A 16,765-nucleotide genomic window follows, 5' to 3' on the forward strand; every position below is an offset into this window, starting at 1 on the left:
AGAAGCTTCTTTTTCCTTAATGGAGGGAAGTCCCTGTGATTCTTGTGAACATTGCATTTATGACGGATGAAAAGAACAGCAAAAGCTCCTTTAGGTACATTCAATAATAAATCTGAAATGACAGAATGAGAATTTTCATTCTATTCTTAAAAAATGAAATCCATATCATTGCATAGGGTCTTTGAGAATTCTCTAGAGAGGAAAAACAATTTAAAGCATAAAAGAGCAAAACAAATCACTTGGCAGGCAATTCTGGATGGCTGTGGGTGTGGTTTTCTATTCTCTAACCATCGTTTTACAGTTTGCTTCTGGGTTTCCCACTCTGCACACCCTTCCTTCTGATCATTGCCTGGCAGGACACCCATAGAGGGAGGGCAGCAGTGGGAGGGAACCATAAAGCATAAGGGCAACACATCCCACTACTCTCGAGTAGCTCTGGCTGGAGAATTGACAAAAGGAAATGAAAAAAAAATCTGTTCGACTGACATTCTGTTGGAGAGAATAGTGAAGATAGCAATTCTTTATATATATACTCCAAATATTTAAAAATTTATTAACCAAAAAATAAAAATAAAAAATAAATAAAAAATAAAAAATATTAACCACCAATGCTTATTAATATATTCACTCTGATAAGTTTGTGTGTGGACAAGCATTTCAAAGAATGAATGTAAGGCTCGACGGTGTCAAGTAATTTGCCTAAGATGTATAGATCTAGTTAGTGTCAAGGCACAAACTAGAAAAACTTAAACATTCTCAGAAACACAGAAAAAGTCAGCATTGTTTAATGCACTCATGAATATATGTATTTCATGTAACATGCTTTAAATTGTTTTCTCTTCTTAAAATCTTTCCCTTGGGCACACGCTTTCTGTAAGGTGTTCCCACAAGGGTGCATATGATGCTCACTCAGGAGGCACAGCCTTCTTTATCTAGAAGTCCCAGAAAAATACCAACATATACAAATAGGGTGATGCTTACACTCGTGGTAAGGTAGGTTTGATGACAGCCATCACCATCAGCCTAAATATTCAGGTTTCTTTCCATACAGGACATGAACATCCCTATGGAATTAAAATGAGCCATCTTCCATCTACTAAACTGCTGCCAAAGGAAGCAGAGGACTCCGTCTCTCCTTCCCCTACTCAGGAGTCCCTCCTTCTGGAGCAGAAGATCACAGACATGCAAATCCATTTCATACTGAAGCCCAGGCACCCAGCCCAGAACAAGCAAGGGAGAGGTGAGCCACTTGCCTTTCTTCAAGTGCCTTCCCTTGGCTCATGTCTCCATGCTTAAACACAATTCAGACACACAGTTTATTCTTTCTGGGTGAGCTTATTGTCATCAATGAGGAGGAACAGTATAGGAAAGAATGCAAACACTACCAAAAATCAAGCTTAGAAAAATTCAAAAGTCTGACATCAAGACCCAACTCATTTCTATGAAGGTTGTTTTCTTGTTTTAAATCTTTTGGGAAGACCATTAACTCCTGTCTTTCTCTATATCCCCAGAGCACTTTCAAGGCTGCCCTGAGCCATGCCTTGTGCTGAGTAGTATATCATATATTTAGTTTAACGAGTTGTAGGCAGCATCATTTATGTTAAAGTTGAGCAAACTGAAGCTTTAAAATGCTAAGCTTCCTCAGTGGCAGGACCAGGATGCTTCTGGTGCAGGGCTGGCACCCACATGAGTGGAGGTGGTGATGCACTCACTACATCCCAGAAAAGCCAAGTGGCCGAGTGTTCAAGGTTATTTGGTGAAATGTTCCTCATTTGTTTATCCTTCGACAACTTGGCTCATCTGCTGACTCTTAAAGAAATCAGTTATTTAAGCAATGTTAAGGTATCTTCAAAGGGAAACATTCACAGCTGAGCACTAGAAACTTTGAACTCAGCTTCTCACTGCTGGTCACCTTTTCTTTGGAAAGCTCTTCCTTCATAGGGAATGTTGAGTAATTAAAAATCATCTCTGGAAACTGGTGCATATGCATTCATAACCTCTATAAATGCATTCATAACCTCTCATTGTTTTGCTTTTCTATGATTTCTTTCAAGCCTTGTACTTGTGTGTAGGTGTATATTTACATATATGTTTGAGTGTGTGTGTGAGGAAGTGTGTTTCCACACTTCATTGTGGTTTAGTCTCTTTTCAGTAAATGTTCAACCTATTTAACCGAAAACATCATCTCTGGGTGGGTTGGTGGGGTATGACAAGAAAACACAGCCACCAGAGGGCCAGCATGTAATGACAACATCCCAAGGACCCTGACTGCAGCAAGTCATCCTTGAAGATGGCCCAGAGCAGAGGAACATAGAAGTAGGGCTCAGGCAGATTGTGTCCTGAGAAGCAGATCCTTTGGATGGTAGAACTTGAGCACTCAGAAAGCCAAAGAGGAAATCTGAGGCTGAGGGGAGACTGGCTGTGAAAGCAGAGGATTACCACACTCAGCCTGATTTGCATACCAAATCCTTCTAGCTTTTAAAATCAGATCTGACACCTGAACCCACTGTTCACTCCAGTAGAAAACACATCTACAGGTTCAGTGCCTCCTGATGCAGTGTAACCGGCAGTAACTGATGGCACAGGAAATACTGACCTTCAATCTGATCAAGTCCCAAAGTTTAACCATCAGTCTGAAGGATATGGGTAAGAACTTATCAACACCATGAGGATGCTGTTAGCCAACATCAGAACGAGGAGAGTTCTACAAATAAATGACTCAGTTTCCCTCTTCTAGCCACTACAATGAACACACTGTATAATGGCAATGGTGAAAATAAGGCTAAGTGAATTAAAATACACTAATCTCCCTTCTTCCTTAGATTCAGGCCAGAAGACCATGAAAAGCACTGTTTTCAGAGACTGGGCCTTTTGGTGGCGCGCTGGCACTTGCCAGAAAAACCACTGCAGAGTTGCACCATCTGCAAAACCACGACAACTCTTTGGGGTTTCCCTCACAGGTATCTGTGATAAGGACAACTTGCCCTTCCCAATACTGGTAGGTCTCAGTTTGGTCTTTTATTACCTTCCTGAGGAGAGGGACCTTGGAGAGGCCAAGTGTTCTCATGCAAACCAACCCTTAAATGGAGAAATCATTAGACAGACCCTGGCTTTGGCTGAGAAGCTTTGCTAGTGTCATTTGATTTACCTACTGCAGAGTCATTTGGCCAATACAACAGAACGACGTTTTGTCCATTCCACTTGTTTCCACAGAGACCCATGTAGGCCTGTTCAGATCAGTCAAAATGGACTCTGTGTGCATGAATCATCTTCACATTCTGCTATTGTCTTCCTGAACTCACAGTAGTCGCAGGTCTCCTTCAACTGAGTCTACTTAATCTAACAACTGAAAATATCTTACCTAAGCATAAAGTCTCATCCTGAGGCATATATGAATCTGCTAATTCTAAAAGAGCATGTTAAATGACAGCCACAGCGTTTGGCCTGTGTTATCTCAAATCAGTGCACTGAATTTTCAGTGTGGAAATTTACTGAGTACCCAGTACCTCTGCAACCCTGCACTAGATTTGGGAATGTTATCCTAGGTGTGAAAAAATTTACCATGTTAGTTACATGCTTGCTACTACCCCAGTCCTTGCATCACAGCCATTTTAGGGGGTAGCTGGAACTATTATCCTCCACACTTTACAAATGAATTAGCTTTCAATATAGTTCGCATGTGCCCCAGGTCACACAAATGATCAGAATGATAATAGGTTTCCGATCCCTTGGTCTATCAGACTCCAGCCCTTATTATCTTTCTATACTGCAGGGAGAGAACATGAAGATAGAGCAAAAGACAGTGAAAGACTCATGAAAGAAATGTAATCAGATAATAAGAAGAGAGCATTTGAGGTTTTGTTTTTTTTTTTTTTAAAGAGGAAGGGAAATAGAGATAGTAGGAATGGAGGATACAAACACTTAAAGAGGAATCAACAAATGGGAAATGAGTATGGCAAAAAGATTTGAAAACATGGGGAAGGGCATCTATGTAAGAGAATAAGGAGCCAAAACTGGTAAAGTAGGAGACAGGCGAGGATTCCACAAAGGCCTAGAAACACAGAAGTTTGATTTAAAAGGGTAAATTCAATGAAAAAATCTGATTTAAATAAGTGATTACAAAGTTTCAGTGTATGTAAGGTGGATTTTGGGTAAAACTATAGAGAGACATTGACTAAAGAATCTAAATTGACTTTAGTCTTCCAGCTCTAAAACCGTAAACCATCCGATAGCCTAGCTCTTTCAAAAAGGAAGCAAGCTTTTGCTCTGGGCTTGGGATATGAAATGCCATATACTCTTCTTTTTTTCCTACAGGATATGCTTTCCGTGATCAATCGGAAAGGACCACTCCTGGAAGGCATCTTCAGAAAACCAGCCTGTATAAATTCATGCAGAAACCTAAAAGAGAAACTAAATTCTGGGGACAGAGTTAACTGTTACAGCAAATCTGTTCATGTGGTAGCATGTGTTTTAAAGGTGGGGAAAGTTCTAGCTTTACCACACATGGGTAACTGAAGCTGTGATTGGTGTCTTTCATTACGATTGCCCAGGAACCAACATAGGCATAACTGATTAAGAACTTGTCAAACTGGAAAACACTTCATGAAATCAAATTTAAGGAAGCTACTGTAGGAGTTAAAAGCCCCATAAATTAGAAATACTTTCTGTTATCACCATGAACAGCCTACCTGAGGACTCCATGCAAAATACTAATACTAATATGACTACTAGTAATAATAATAAATTTCAAAGTATACACTGACACATACATAATATTTACCAAAGCAAACATCTGCTTTTGATGACATCCTCACCACGCTCCTAATGAAGGCAGTTTCCAAAAGAAAAATCATATGAAAAATTTGAGAATAGGTAGGGAATTTCACAATAGTAAGCAAATGTTTACTTTATGAGGAATACAAAAAGGCTCAGTGAGGTGACCAATCATTCTTAACCATCACTGTCTCCTGTTTCTTGATGTCTTTTACTTTATAACTCATGAAGGAAGGATTTTGCCATTTGTGTCTCCTTTCACCACATCCTCGGCATCCTTTAGTTAATATTTGTGATGTCTAGCCCACCATCCAAGGTTATAATGACATGTTAACCAGCTCTTGCTACATGCCAGTTTGGATAAATCGAACTTTTGGAGTAGGTGCAACAGACAAAAGTAGTTTGGAATTCTGGAAAGTCAAGAGATCGATTCAAGAACTAGATTAATTTGGAAATTATACAGCTACATCACAGATATCCTGTTCTATTGCTAAACCGTAATGGAGAAAGATGTGAGAACTAGAATAGAGAATTTAATCCATCTACCTTGGCACTTGCTAACAGTTATCAACAAAACTAAGTTAAGGCAGTAATGATGACACTCTTAGAATCAAGGTCATATTTGGTCCTTCCTTGTCACATTTGGTCTTTTCTTGTCCCCCATTTCTTTTCTTTTAATTTTTTTTATTATTATTTATGATAGTCACAGAGAGAAAGAGAGAGGCAGAGACATAGGCAGAGCTTGTCCCCCATTTCTGTTCAACTATATGAAAGATACCAATAGTCCCTGACCACTACTACATTGGACTACAGTAAAACACACCAGTAAATATATATATAGGCATCAAGAGACAGGGGAAAGAATGATGATACATTAGGTACTCAAATAGCATGATAAGTGTTGCCCTCTTGAAGGTGCACACATACAATTGATGTTTCTAGCAAGACTTAGTAGGATCCTTTCTCTTTCCGTGTTATAGGCACAGACTAGGAAGATGGTGACCACGTGTGCATAGAGTTCTTAGGCATTTCTGAAGCTTTCCCTACCTAAAGTTGACTAATCTTTGTGGAGAATCAGACTCTGCAACCTTGGCCTGAATAGTATCATGTCAAACTCTCTGGAGAATTGGCCTACACTAGAAATGAATACATCCTCAGGACCATCATGAGTTTGCCATTAGACTCTCTACTTTTGTACAGTACAGGAAAGGAAGAATGAAGCGATTATGAGAGTAGCTTTTGTAATAGTTTGCAGAAAAGCACACAAAAGTGCCATATGATAGAAGGGAGCTTTGTCCTCATTTACACTGAAGCCTAGGCTCTGCTTAGATGCTTTCATTTTTGTTGGAGAAAATCCACACACCTGCTTTTCACGTGCAAGTCAATAGAGAATCAGAGCAGAGTTCCATGTGGGTCACAGTTTGGGTATCTATGACGTAAGTAGAGACTGAACTGAAGTTTGCAACTGTTTTCTCTGTAATATTTCCAATATCTATATTGCATATGTGAGTGTGTCTGTGTGTATTTTTCTTTTATCCACATAAGGATTTTCTTGAAAATATCGAAGGAAGTTTACTTTCATCCAAACTCTATGAAAAATGGCTTGGTGTTCTTAACGAAGTGACTGAGAAGGAAAAAATAAATGCAGCCCAGAGGTAATGATGCAATAATTACTCTACTCTGGTCATGGCTCAGAATACAGCCAATATACTATTAGGAAAATATTGGCTTCCTTCTTGCCACTTTGACCACTAAAATAACATTCAATGCCAAATAGTTTCGATTCTTCTCACCAATGGAGGCCAGTTTCAGAATACAAGCATGCCTTATGGCTATTATTGTACTTCTCCTGAACTTATTAACATTGACTCCTTAGTCACTGTACAACTTCTGAATATATGAAACTGGTACACAAAGTCAGTGGCCTGAGAGATGCCAGTGCATCAACAGCCAGTGGCATAACCTAAAGTTTGTCGAACATTTAACCAGAGAGGGTTAGCTCAGAAATTGAATTTGGTAAAACACTTTTGTGTACGTTCATGCCTGGAACTCTGCTACAGCAGGTTGCATACTAGATCTAGAAAGATGTTCTCTGCTTTCCGTCTCTATACTTCCAACTGCTAAGTGCAATGACTTGCCTTATTCAAAAGTGCATCTTTCTGACTTTAGGCTTCTAACACAGCTGCCAAAAGCGAATGTTGTTCTCTTGCGATACCTTTTCGGTGTGTTATACAACATTGAGCAACAATCCTCATCCAATCAGATGACAGCTTATGATTTATCAGTGTGTATAGCCCCAAGCATTCTTTGTCCACTTAATTCCTGCAGCTTGGAATTGGAAGACAACTTCATTAAAAAGGTAGAGAGATCTCTCATATGTGTCCCCTGGGGTTTAGAATCCATGCTTTGAATCTGAAATGTGTAGTAGTAATTGCGAAGGATCAGTTCTGAAAAGTGCACATCTTCATAGGCTTTCTTGGAATGGCAGAGTTTGCTATCCTTCTCTGGTGGAATATGGGAAGGGGTGTTGTTAAAGTGGGAAACGCAGAGCAGTTGAGTCGCTTCTTTCCCATCCAGGAGATTCAATACTAGACTGACTAAACAAAAGAGAGAGAAGAGTGATATAATATGATAGAAAAGACCTGGGCTCTGGAGTTTGACAAGGCAAGGTTCAACTCTCAGCCTGATCCTGGAGGGGGGAGCTTGTAACCTTGGGCAAAGCCATGGTTTCCTCATAACACAATGGTAACAAGACCCAGCTCCTGTGGTCGTTACTGGCACATCCTAGGTGGCTCGGGCACTATGAGCACCCATGGCTCCAAACACATTGGCTTTGCTCTGAAAGTTGTGGCTCATTTAGAAAAATACTTGGCTACTCTTTTGCCTCTGTTACATCAGACAGAAACTAGTGAGATATTCCAGAACATCCTAATGAAGCCACAGATGCCTAATAAGATGACAGCTTTTCCCCAAGCTCATGCCGAGAGCCAGCATTAAGCAAAGCAAGACATGAGAAGGGACTGTGGTTAGACAGACAGACATGATTTCCCCCAGCCCTGTGAGTTTTTACTCAAAAAAAAAAGAAAAGAAAAGAAAAGAAAACATCAAAAAAAAAATCCACAAGAATATCCACTTTCCAAAAACTATTCTTCCCTATTTAAGAAATGGATTTCATAGGACTTTGTCTATGCTTTTTACATTTTAATCAGTTATGATACTAAGTTACAATCCAATATTTTCTGGAAGCAAAATTTTACAAAATACATAAACTTTTAGAAGGTACATTACTTTGAAAACTATCCTAGTTTTAAAGATGTAACCTTTGGTATCACAATGTTAGGTATTAAATTAGGCAACAAATTAGGACTTTAGTCCACTGACTAGTAATATTTTAAAATCTGTACCCAAAGTACAACAAAAAGTATTACTCTTTCTTATTTTATTAGAGAACTTGGGTTTCTATATATTTTTATGAACTCTGAATTTTTCATAGAAGTCTTTCACATTTTTGGTTAGATCCAAGGTCTATAAACAAAATGTGACTTCTAACTCTTCCATATGAAAAAGAGCACCCCATTGTGTTCTTTTTGCATTACAGGCTTCTCTTGTACAGTTTTTGATCGAAAATTGCCTCAAGATATTTGGAGAAGACATCACTTCTCTCTTGGGAGAGAATTCAAAGAGTTGTCATAACAATGAGAAGGCTGCAGGTACTGTGAATAGTTTAATAGGCTTAGGGAGACATGGACAGCAAGGTTCCCAAGGGTCATGGCAGATACTTAGCCCTGTTCTGGAGCCCAGAGCATCCCCAGGGCAATGATTCCCAGCTGCTCCTTCTTCTGAAGACTGGCTAGCAGGTCAAGGGAGGTTTCACACTGTTGGAGACCCAAGAAAGCATAGAAACTTCCAGATGTTTCTGGCAGTATTAGGAGATAGCATGGTATGATACAGTGTTTGGGAATTTTTTTTAACACAATTTTAAATGGATCCCACATCTATATTATATGATATATGTAGTTAAATGTATAATGCATAAGTATTAATTTCTACTTATAATATATAAATGTGCTCTGGTTGAAACCAGAGCATGCGACTTTTATTCCTGCTCCATCCTCTTTTTGATCAGTGGCTCTTGAGGCACCACAGGATTCCAGTGCTCTTTAAAATGAGTTGAAAGGAACCAGCATCATTGAGAGAAAAGGATTTGACTTGATGTCAATCATCTCTCCAGAGTACAAACTCCAGTGCCCCCATTTATCAGATATACAACCTTTGGCCAATTACTAGCTTGGTATCACTCTATTCATGCCTAAAATGCTGGATAAAAGTAATGTCTAAATCTTAGAAATGTTGTCAAGATTCAATAAGATAAGGGATGTAAAAACATTTCTAAAAAGCAAATATTAGAACTAGGAGAAGTTCCCCTGAGACTAGTGCGAGTATTATTTGAGCCTAGCTAATCACAGCTCACTGGCAACACCCCATTTTTTGTAAAACAGAGTTTAGATTCAGAACCTGGAGACACACATCATCAATCCCTCCATACTTTTGACATGTCTTCGTTTTACGACATATACCTCATTGTGTTGAGGGAAGCCTTTGGACAATCCGTGTCATCAGGAATTAAGATGAGTCTAGTGCCATGTCTGAGAATATGCTGGTGCAAGACAAGTGTTTGTTTTTCATGTCCTCAGTGACAGAAAAACAAACTGTTGAATCCAAGCCAGTGAGAGTGATAGTGATTTCCAAAAGAGCACAACTGCAGAATGCTACCAAGTCCCCATGTGGTCCATCCACCTACATGTCTACAGTTTAGTAAGTTACTGAAGACTGGAATCTCCATAATGACCCTTGACACTTCCTCTTTATCTGTTTTTCCAATGAATGAGAAATGAACCCCTTCCAAGACCCAGCTATTTCCATTTAAAGTTTTTTCCTTGGTCCCATATATTCATATTGAGGAAATCTTCCCACAAATTATCTCCTCTATCTTCAATGCCTATCATATCCTATGACATACCTTTTGAATTGTATTGTACTGTGTTGTATACTTTTATATGGATAATAAAAATCATTCCATAACTCAGTAGTTTACACAACCATTGCTTTGGTTATGATTCACATAACACTTCAGTGGAGACTCATCTGTGCAGTTCTGGTCTCAGACTGGATGTGAAAGCAGAGGATTTCCAAACTCAGCCTGATTTGGATAACAAATCCTTCTAGCTTTTAAAATCAGATCTGACAGCTGAACCCACTGTTCACTCCAGTAGAAAACAAACATCTACAGGTTCAGTGCCTCCTGTTGCATTGCAAAGACAGTAACTGATGGCACAGGAAATACTGACTTTCAATCTGATCAAGTCCCAAGGTTTAACCATCAGTGTGAAGGATATGGGCAAGAACTCAACAATGCCATGAGGATGCTGTTAGCCAACATCAGAACATGGAGAGTTCTACACAACAAATGACTCAGTTTCCCTCTTCTAGCCCTGCAATGAACACACTGTATAATGGTAATGGTGAAAATAAGGCTAAGTGAATTAAAACACACTAATCTCCCTTCTTCCTTAGATTCAGTCCAGAACAAGTTGAAAAGCACTTCTTTTAGAGACTCGGCCTTTTGCCAGCGCATTGGCACTTCCCAGTACAACCAGTGCACAGCTCTACTGTCTGCAAAACCAGGACAGCTCTTTGGAGTTTCCCTTACGGATATCTTTGATAAGGACATCATGCCCTTACCAATACTGGTAGGTCTCAGTTAGGTCTTTTATTGCCTTCCTGAGGAGAGGGACCTCGGAGAGGCCAAGTGTTCTCATGCAGACCAACCCTCAAGTGGAGAAATCATTAGACAGTCCCTGGCTTTGGCTGAGAAGCTTTGCTAGTGTCATTTGATTTACCTACTGGAAAGTCATTTGGCCAATACAACAGAACGACGTTTTGTCCATTCCACTTGTTTCCACAGAGACCCATGTAGGCCTTGTTCAGATCAGTCAAAATGGACTCTGTGTGCATGAATCATCTTCACATTCTGCTATTGTCTTCCTGAACTCACAGTAGTCTCAGGTCTCCTTCAACTGAGTCTACTTAATCTAACAACTGAAAATATCTTACCTAAGCATAAAGACTCATCCTGAGGCATATATGAATCTGCTAATTCTAAAAGAACACGTTAACATGACAGCCACAGAGTTTGGCCTGTGTTATCTCAAATCAGTGTAATGAATTGTCAGTGTGGAAATTTACTGAGTACCCAGTACCTCTGCAACCCTGCACTAGATTTGGGAATGTTATCCTAGGTGTGAAGAAATTAACCACGTTAGTTACATGCTTGCTACTTCCCCAGTCCTTGCATCACAGCAATTTTAGGGGAAGCTGGAACTATCATCCTCCACACTTTACAAATGAATTTGAAGCTTTCAGTACAGTTCGCATTTGCCCCAGGTCACACAATAGATCAGAAGCATAATAATAGGTTTCCGATCCCTTGGTCTATCAGACTCCAGCCCTTATTATCTTTCTACACTGCAGGGAGAGAACATGAAGATAGAGCAAAAGACAGTGAAGGACTCATGAAGGAAATGTAATCAGATAATAAGAAGAGAGCATTTGAGGTTTTGTTTTTTTTTTTTTTAAAGAGGAAGGGAAATAGAGATAGTAGGAATGGAGGATACAATCACTTAAAGAGGAATCAACAAATGGGAAATGAGTATGGCAAAAAGATTTCCATACTTGGGGAAGAGCATCTATGTAAGGGAATAAGGAAACAAGACTGGTAAATTAGGAGACAGGCGAGGATTCCACAAAGGCCTTGAAACACGGAAGTTTGATTTAAAAGGGTAAATTCAATGAAAAAAAAATCTGATTAAAATAAGTGATTACAATGTTTCAGTGTATGACTCTAAGGTGGATTTTGGGTAGAAACTATAGAGAGACATTGACTAAAGAATCTAAATCGACTTTACTCCTTCCAGCTCTAAAACCGTATACCATCACATAGCCTAGCTCTTTCAAAAAGGTAGCAAGCTTTTACTCTGGGCTTGGGATATGAAATGCCATATACTCTTCTTTTTTTCTTACAGGATATGCTTTCCTTTATCAATGAGAAAGGACCACTCACAGAAGGCATATTCAGAAAACCAGGTAGTATAAAGTCATGCAGAATCCTAAAGAAGAAACTGAATTCTGGAGACAGAGTGAGGCATTACAGCAAATCTGTTCTTGTGGTAGCATTTGTTTTAAAGGTGGGGAAAGTTCTAGCTTTATCCACACATGAGTAAGTCAAGCTGTGATTGGTGTCTTTCATTATGATTGCCCAAGGAGCGACATGGGCAAAACTGATTAAGAGCTTCTCAAACTGGAAAACACTTCATGAATTCAAAATTTAAGGAAGGTACTGTAGGAGTTAAAAGCCCCATACATTAGAAATACTTTCTGTTTTCACCACACACCACCCACCTGAAGACTTCATGCAAAATACTAATACTAATATGACTACTAGTAATAATAAGAAATTTCAAAATATACACTGACACCTACATAATGTTTACCAAAGCAAACATCTGCTTTTGATGACTTCCTCACCACACTCCTAATGAAGGCAGTTTCCAAAAGAAAACTCATATGAAACATTTGAAGATAGGTATAGAAGTTCACAATAGTAAGCACATGTTTACTTTATGAGGAATCTAAAAAAGGCTCAGTGAGGCAACCAATCATTCTTAACCATCATTGTCTCATTGTCTCCTGTTTCTTAGTGCCTTTTATAAGTCATGGAGGAAGGATTTTGCCATTTGTGTCTCCTTTCACCACATCCTAGGCATCCTTTAGTTAATATTTGAGATGTCTATCCCACCATCCAAGGTTATAACGACATGGTAACCACCTCTAGCTACATGCCTCTTTCGATAAATCTATCTTTTGGAGTAGGTGCAACAGACAAAAGTACTTTGGTATTCTGAAAATTCAGTAGATCGACTCAAGAAATAGATTAATTTGGAAATTATACAGCTACATCACAGATGTCCCATTCTATTGCTAAAATGGTAATGGAGAAAGATGTGAGAACTAGAATAGAGAATTTAATCCATCTACCTTGGCACTTGCTAACAGCTCTCAACAAAACTATGTCAAGGCAGTAATGATGACACTCTTAAAACCAAGGTCATATGTGGTCCTTCCTTGTCACATTTGGTCTTTGCTTGTCCCCCATTACTGTTTAACTATATGAAAGATAGCAATAGTCTCTGACCACTACTACACTGGGCTAGAGTAAAACACGCCAGTAAATATATATATAGGCATCAAGACAAAAGGAAAAGAATGATCATCCATTAGGCACTTGAATACCATGATAAGTGTTTCCCTCTTGAAGGTGCACACATACAATTAATGTTTCTTGCAAGACTTAGTAGGGTCTTTTCTATTTCCGTGTTATAGGCACAGACTAGGAAGATGGTGACCACGTGTGCATAGAGTTCTTAGACATTTCTGAAGCTTTCCCTACCTAAAGTTGACTAATCTTTGTGGAGAATCAGACTCTGCAACCTTGGCCTGAATAGTATCATGTCAAGCTCTCTGGAGAATTGGTCTACACTAGAAATGAATACATCCTCAGGACCATCATGAGTTTGCCATTAGACTCTCTACTTTTGTATAGTTCAGGAAAGGAAGAATGATGCAATTATGAGAGTAGCTTTTGTAGTAGTTTGCATAAAAGCACACAAAAGAGTAAGTTCCATATGATGGAAGGGAGCTTTGTCTTCCTTTCCAGTGAAGGCTATGCTCTGCTTTGATGCTTTCATTTTTGTCAGAGAAAATCCACAACCTGCTTTTGCATGTACAAGTCAATGGAGAGTCAAGCTGACCCCCCCTGTGGGTCACAGTTTGGGTATCTATGAAGGAAGTAGGAACTCAACTGAAGTTTTCAACTAAGTGTTTTCTCTGTGATATTTCCAATATATATTTTGTATTATATATGCATATATATGTGTGTGTGTGTTTCTGTGTATATTTGTGTGTATTTTTTTTTATCCACATAAGGATTTTCTTGAAAATATCGAAGGAAGTTTACTTTCATCGGACCTCTATGAAAAATGGCTTGGTGTTCTTGACGAAGTGACTCAGAAGGAAAAAATAAATGCTGCCCAGAGGTAATGATGCAATAATTACTCTACTCTGGTCATGGCTCAGAAATACAGCCAATATACCATTACAAAATATTGGTTTCCTTCTTGCCACTTTGACCATTAAAATAACATTCAATGCCAAATGGTTTCTTTTTTTTAATAATAAATTTATTTGTTATTGGTGTTCAATTTACCAACATACAGAGTAACACCCAGTGCTCATTCCGTCAAGTGCCCCCCTCAGTGCCCATCACCTATTCACCCCTACCTCCTGCCCTCATCCCCTTCCATCACCCCTAGTTCATTTCCCAGAGTTAGGAGTCTTTATGTTCTGTCTCCCTTTCTGATATTTCCCACACATTTCTTCTCCCTTCCCTTATATTCCCTTTCACTATTATTTATATTCCCCAAATGAATGAGAACATACAATGCCAAATGATTTCAATTCTTCTCACCCACAGAGGCCAGTTTCAGAATACAGGCATGCCTTATGGCTATTATTGCTCTTCTCCTGACCTTATTAAGTAGACTCCTTAGTCATTGTACAACTTCTGAATATATGAAACTGGTAGACAAGTCAGTGGCTTAAGAGAGATGCCAGAGCATCAACAGCCCATGGTATAACCTTAAGTTTGTCAAATATTTAACCAGAGAGGGTTAGCTCAGAAATTGAATTTGGTAAAACATTTTTGTGTACGTTCATGCCTGGAACTCTGCTACAGCAGGTTGTATACTAGATCTAGTAAGATGTTCTCTGCTTTCCGTCTCTATACTTCCAACTGCTAAGTGCAATGACTTGCCTTATTCAAAAGTGCATCTTTCTGACTTTAGGCTTCTAACACAGCTGCCAAAAGTGAATGTTGTTCTCTTGCGATACCTTTTCGGTGTGTTATACAACATTGAGCAACAATCCTCATCCAATCAGATGACAGCTTATGATTTATCAGTGTGTATAGCCCCAAGTATTCTTTGTCCACCTAATTCCTGCAACTTGGAATTGGAAGACAACTTCATTAAAAAGGTAGAGAGATCTCTCATATATGTCTCATATGGGGTTTAGAATCCATGCTTTGAATCTGAAATGTGTAGTAGTAATTGCAAAGGATCAGTTCTGAAAAGTGCACATCTTCATTGCCTTCCTTGGAATAGCAGAGATCTTTATCCTACTCTGGTGGAATATGGGAAGGGGTGTTGTTAAATTGCGAAATATAGAGCAGTTGAGTCGCTTCTTTCCCATCCAGGAGATTCAATACTAGACTGACTAAACAAAAGAAAGAGAAGAGTGGCATAATATGATAGAAAGACCTGGGCTCCGGAGTTGACAAGCCGAGGTTCAACTCTCCAGCCTGATCCTTGAGGGGGAGCTTGTAACTTTGGGCAAAGCCATGGCTTCCTCATGACACAATGGTAACAAGACCCAGCTCCTGTGGTCGTTACTGACACATCTAGGTGATTCAGTCACTATGAGCGCCATGGCTCCAAACACATTGGCCTTGCTCTGCAAGTTGTGGCTCATTTAGAATAATACTTGGCTACTCTTTTGCCTCTGTTACATCAGACAGAAACTAGTTAGATATTCCAGAACATCCTAATGAAGCCACAGATGCCTAATAAGATGACAGCTTTTCCCCAAGCTCATGCCGAGAGCCAGCATTAGGCAAAGCAAGACATGAGAAGGGAATGCGGTTAGACAGACCGACATGTTTTCCTCTCCAGACCTGTGATTTTTACTCAAAAACAAAACAAAACATCAAAAAAAAATCCACAGGAATATCCTCTTTCCAAAAAACATTCTTCCCTCTTTAAGAAATGGATTTCATAGGATTTTGTCTATGCTTTACACATTTTAATCAGATATTATCCTAAGTTACAACCCCAATATTTTCTGGAAGTAAAATTTTACACAATAAGTAAAGTTAAGAAGGTAGGTTGCTTTGAAAACTATTCTAGTTTTAAAGATGTAACCATTGGTATCACAATGTTAGGTATGAAATTAGGTGACAAATTAGGACTTTAGCCCACTGACTAGTAGAATTTTAAAATCTGTACCCAAAGTACAACAGAAAGTATCACACTAAGTTATTTATTAGAGAACTTGGGTTTCTATATATTATTATCAACTCTGAATTGTTCATAGAAGTCTTTCACATTTTTGGTTAGATCCAAGGTCTATAAACAAAATGTGACTTATAACTCTTCCGTATAAAAAGAGCACCCCATTGTGTTCTTTTTGCATTACAGGCTTCTCTTATACAGTTTTTGATTGAAAATTGCCTCAAGATATTTGGAGAAGACATCACTTCTCTCTTGGGAGAGCATTCAAAGAGTTGTCATAACAATGAGAAGGCTGAGGTACTGTGAATAGTTTAATAGGCTTTAGGGAGACACAGACAGCAAGGTTTGCCAGGGGTCATGGCAGATACTTAGCCCCTGTTCTGGAGCCCAGAGCATCCCCAGGGCAATGATTCCCAGCTGCTCCTTCTCTGAAGGCTGGCTAGCAGGTCAGGGAGGTTTCACACTGTTGGAAACCCAAGAAAACATAGAACACTTCAAGACATTTCTGGCAGTATTAGGAAATAGCATGGTATGATACAGTGTTTGGGGATTTTTTAACACAATTTTAAATGGATCTCACATCTATATTATACATGTTGTTAAGCATATAATGCATAATTATTAATTTCTAATTATATAAATGTGCTCTGGTCTGAAACCAGAGCAGGGGGGTTTTATTCCTGCTCCATCCCTCTTTTTGATCAATGGCTCTTGAGGCACCACAGGATTCCGGTGCTCTTTAAACATGAGTAGAAAAGAACCAGCGTCATTGAGAGAAAAGGACTTGACTTGATGTCAAACCTAGGTAT

General features: G+C 39.1%; 1 protein-coding gene across 1 annotated transcript in view; it reads left to right on the forward strand.

Moving 5' to 3' along the window:
- LOC119879213 (rho GTPase-activating protein 20-like) overlaps positions 1-16,253 on the forward strand; it is a gene marked incomplete at its 3' end in the record, with an annotated part of 36,481 nt that extends 20,228 nt beyond the window's left edge. The window contains exons 8-18 of the mRNA XM_038589607.1: positions 1,052-1,240; positions 2,823-2,998; positions 4,315-4,476; positions 6,319-6,428; positions 6,943-7,132; positions 8,372-8,483; positions 10,348-10,523; positions 11,856-12,017; positions 13,816-13,925; positions 14,733-14,922; positions 16,143-16,253. Coding sequence (XP_038445535.1) covers positions 1,052-1,240; positions 2,823-2,998; positions 4,315-4,476; positions 6,319-6,428; positions 6,943-7,132; positions 8,372-8,483; positions 10,348-10,523; positions 11,856-12,017; positions 13,816-13,925; positions 14,733-14,922; positions 16,143-16,253 — 1,688 coding nt within the window. The remainder of the gene's footprint in view (positions 1-1,051; positions 1,241-2,822; positions 2,999-4,314; positions 4,477-6,318; positions 6,429-6,942; positions 7,133-8,371; positions 8,484-10,347; positions 10,524-11,855; positions 12,018-13,815; positions 13,926-14,732; positions 14,923-16,142) is intronic.
- Positions 16,254-16,765: the final 512 nt, after the last annotated feature.

The sequence above is a fragment of the Canis lupus genome, unplaced genomic scaffold (genome assembly GCF_011100685.1).
Source record: "Canis lupus familiaris isolate Mischka breed German Shepherd unplaced genomic scaffold, alternate assembly UU_Cfam_GSD_1.0 chrUn_S440H601, whole genome shotgun sequence".
In the NCBI taxonomy this organism is placed as follows: domain Eukaryota; kingdom Metazoa; phylum Chordata; class Mammalia; order Carnivora; family Canidae; genus Canis; species Canis lupus.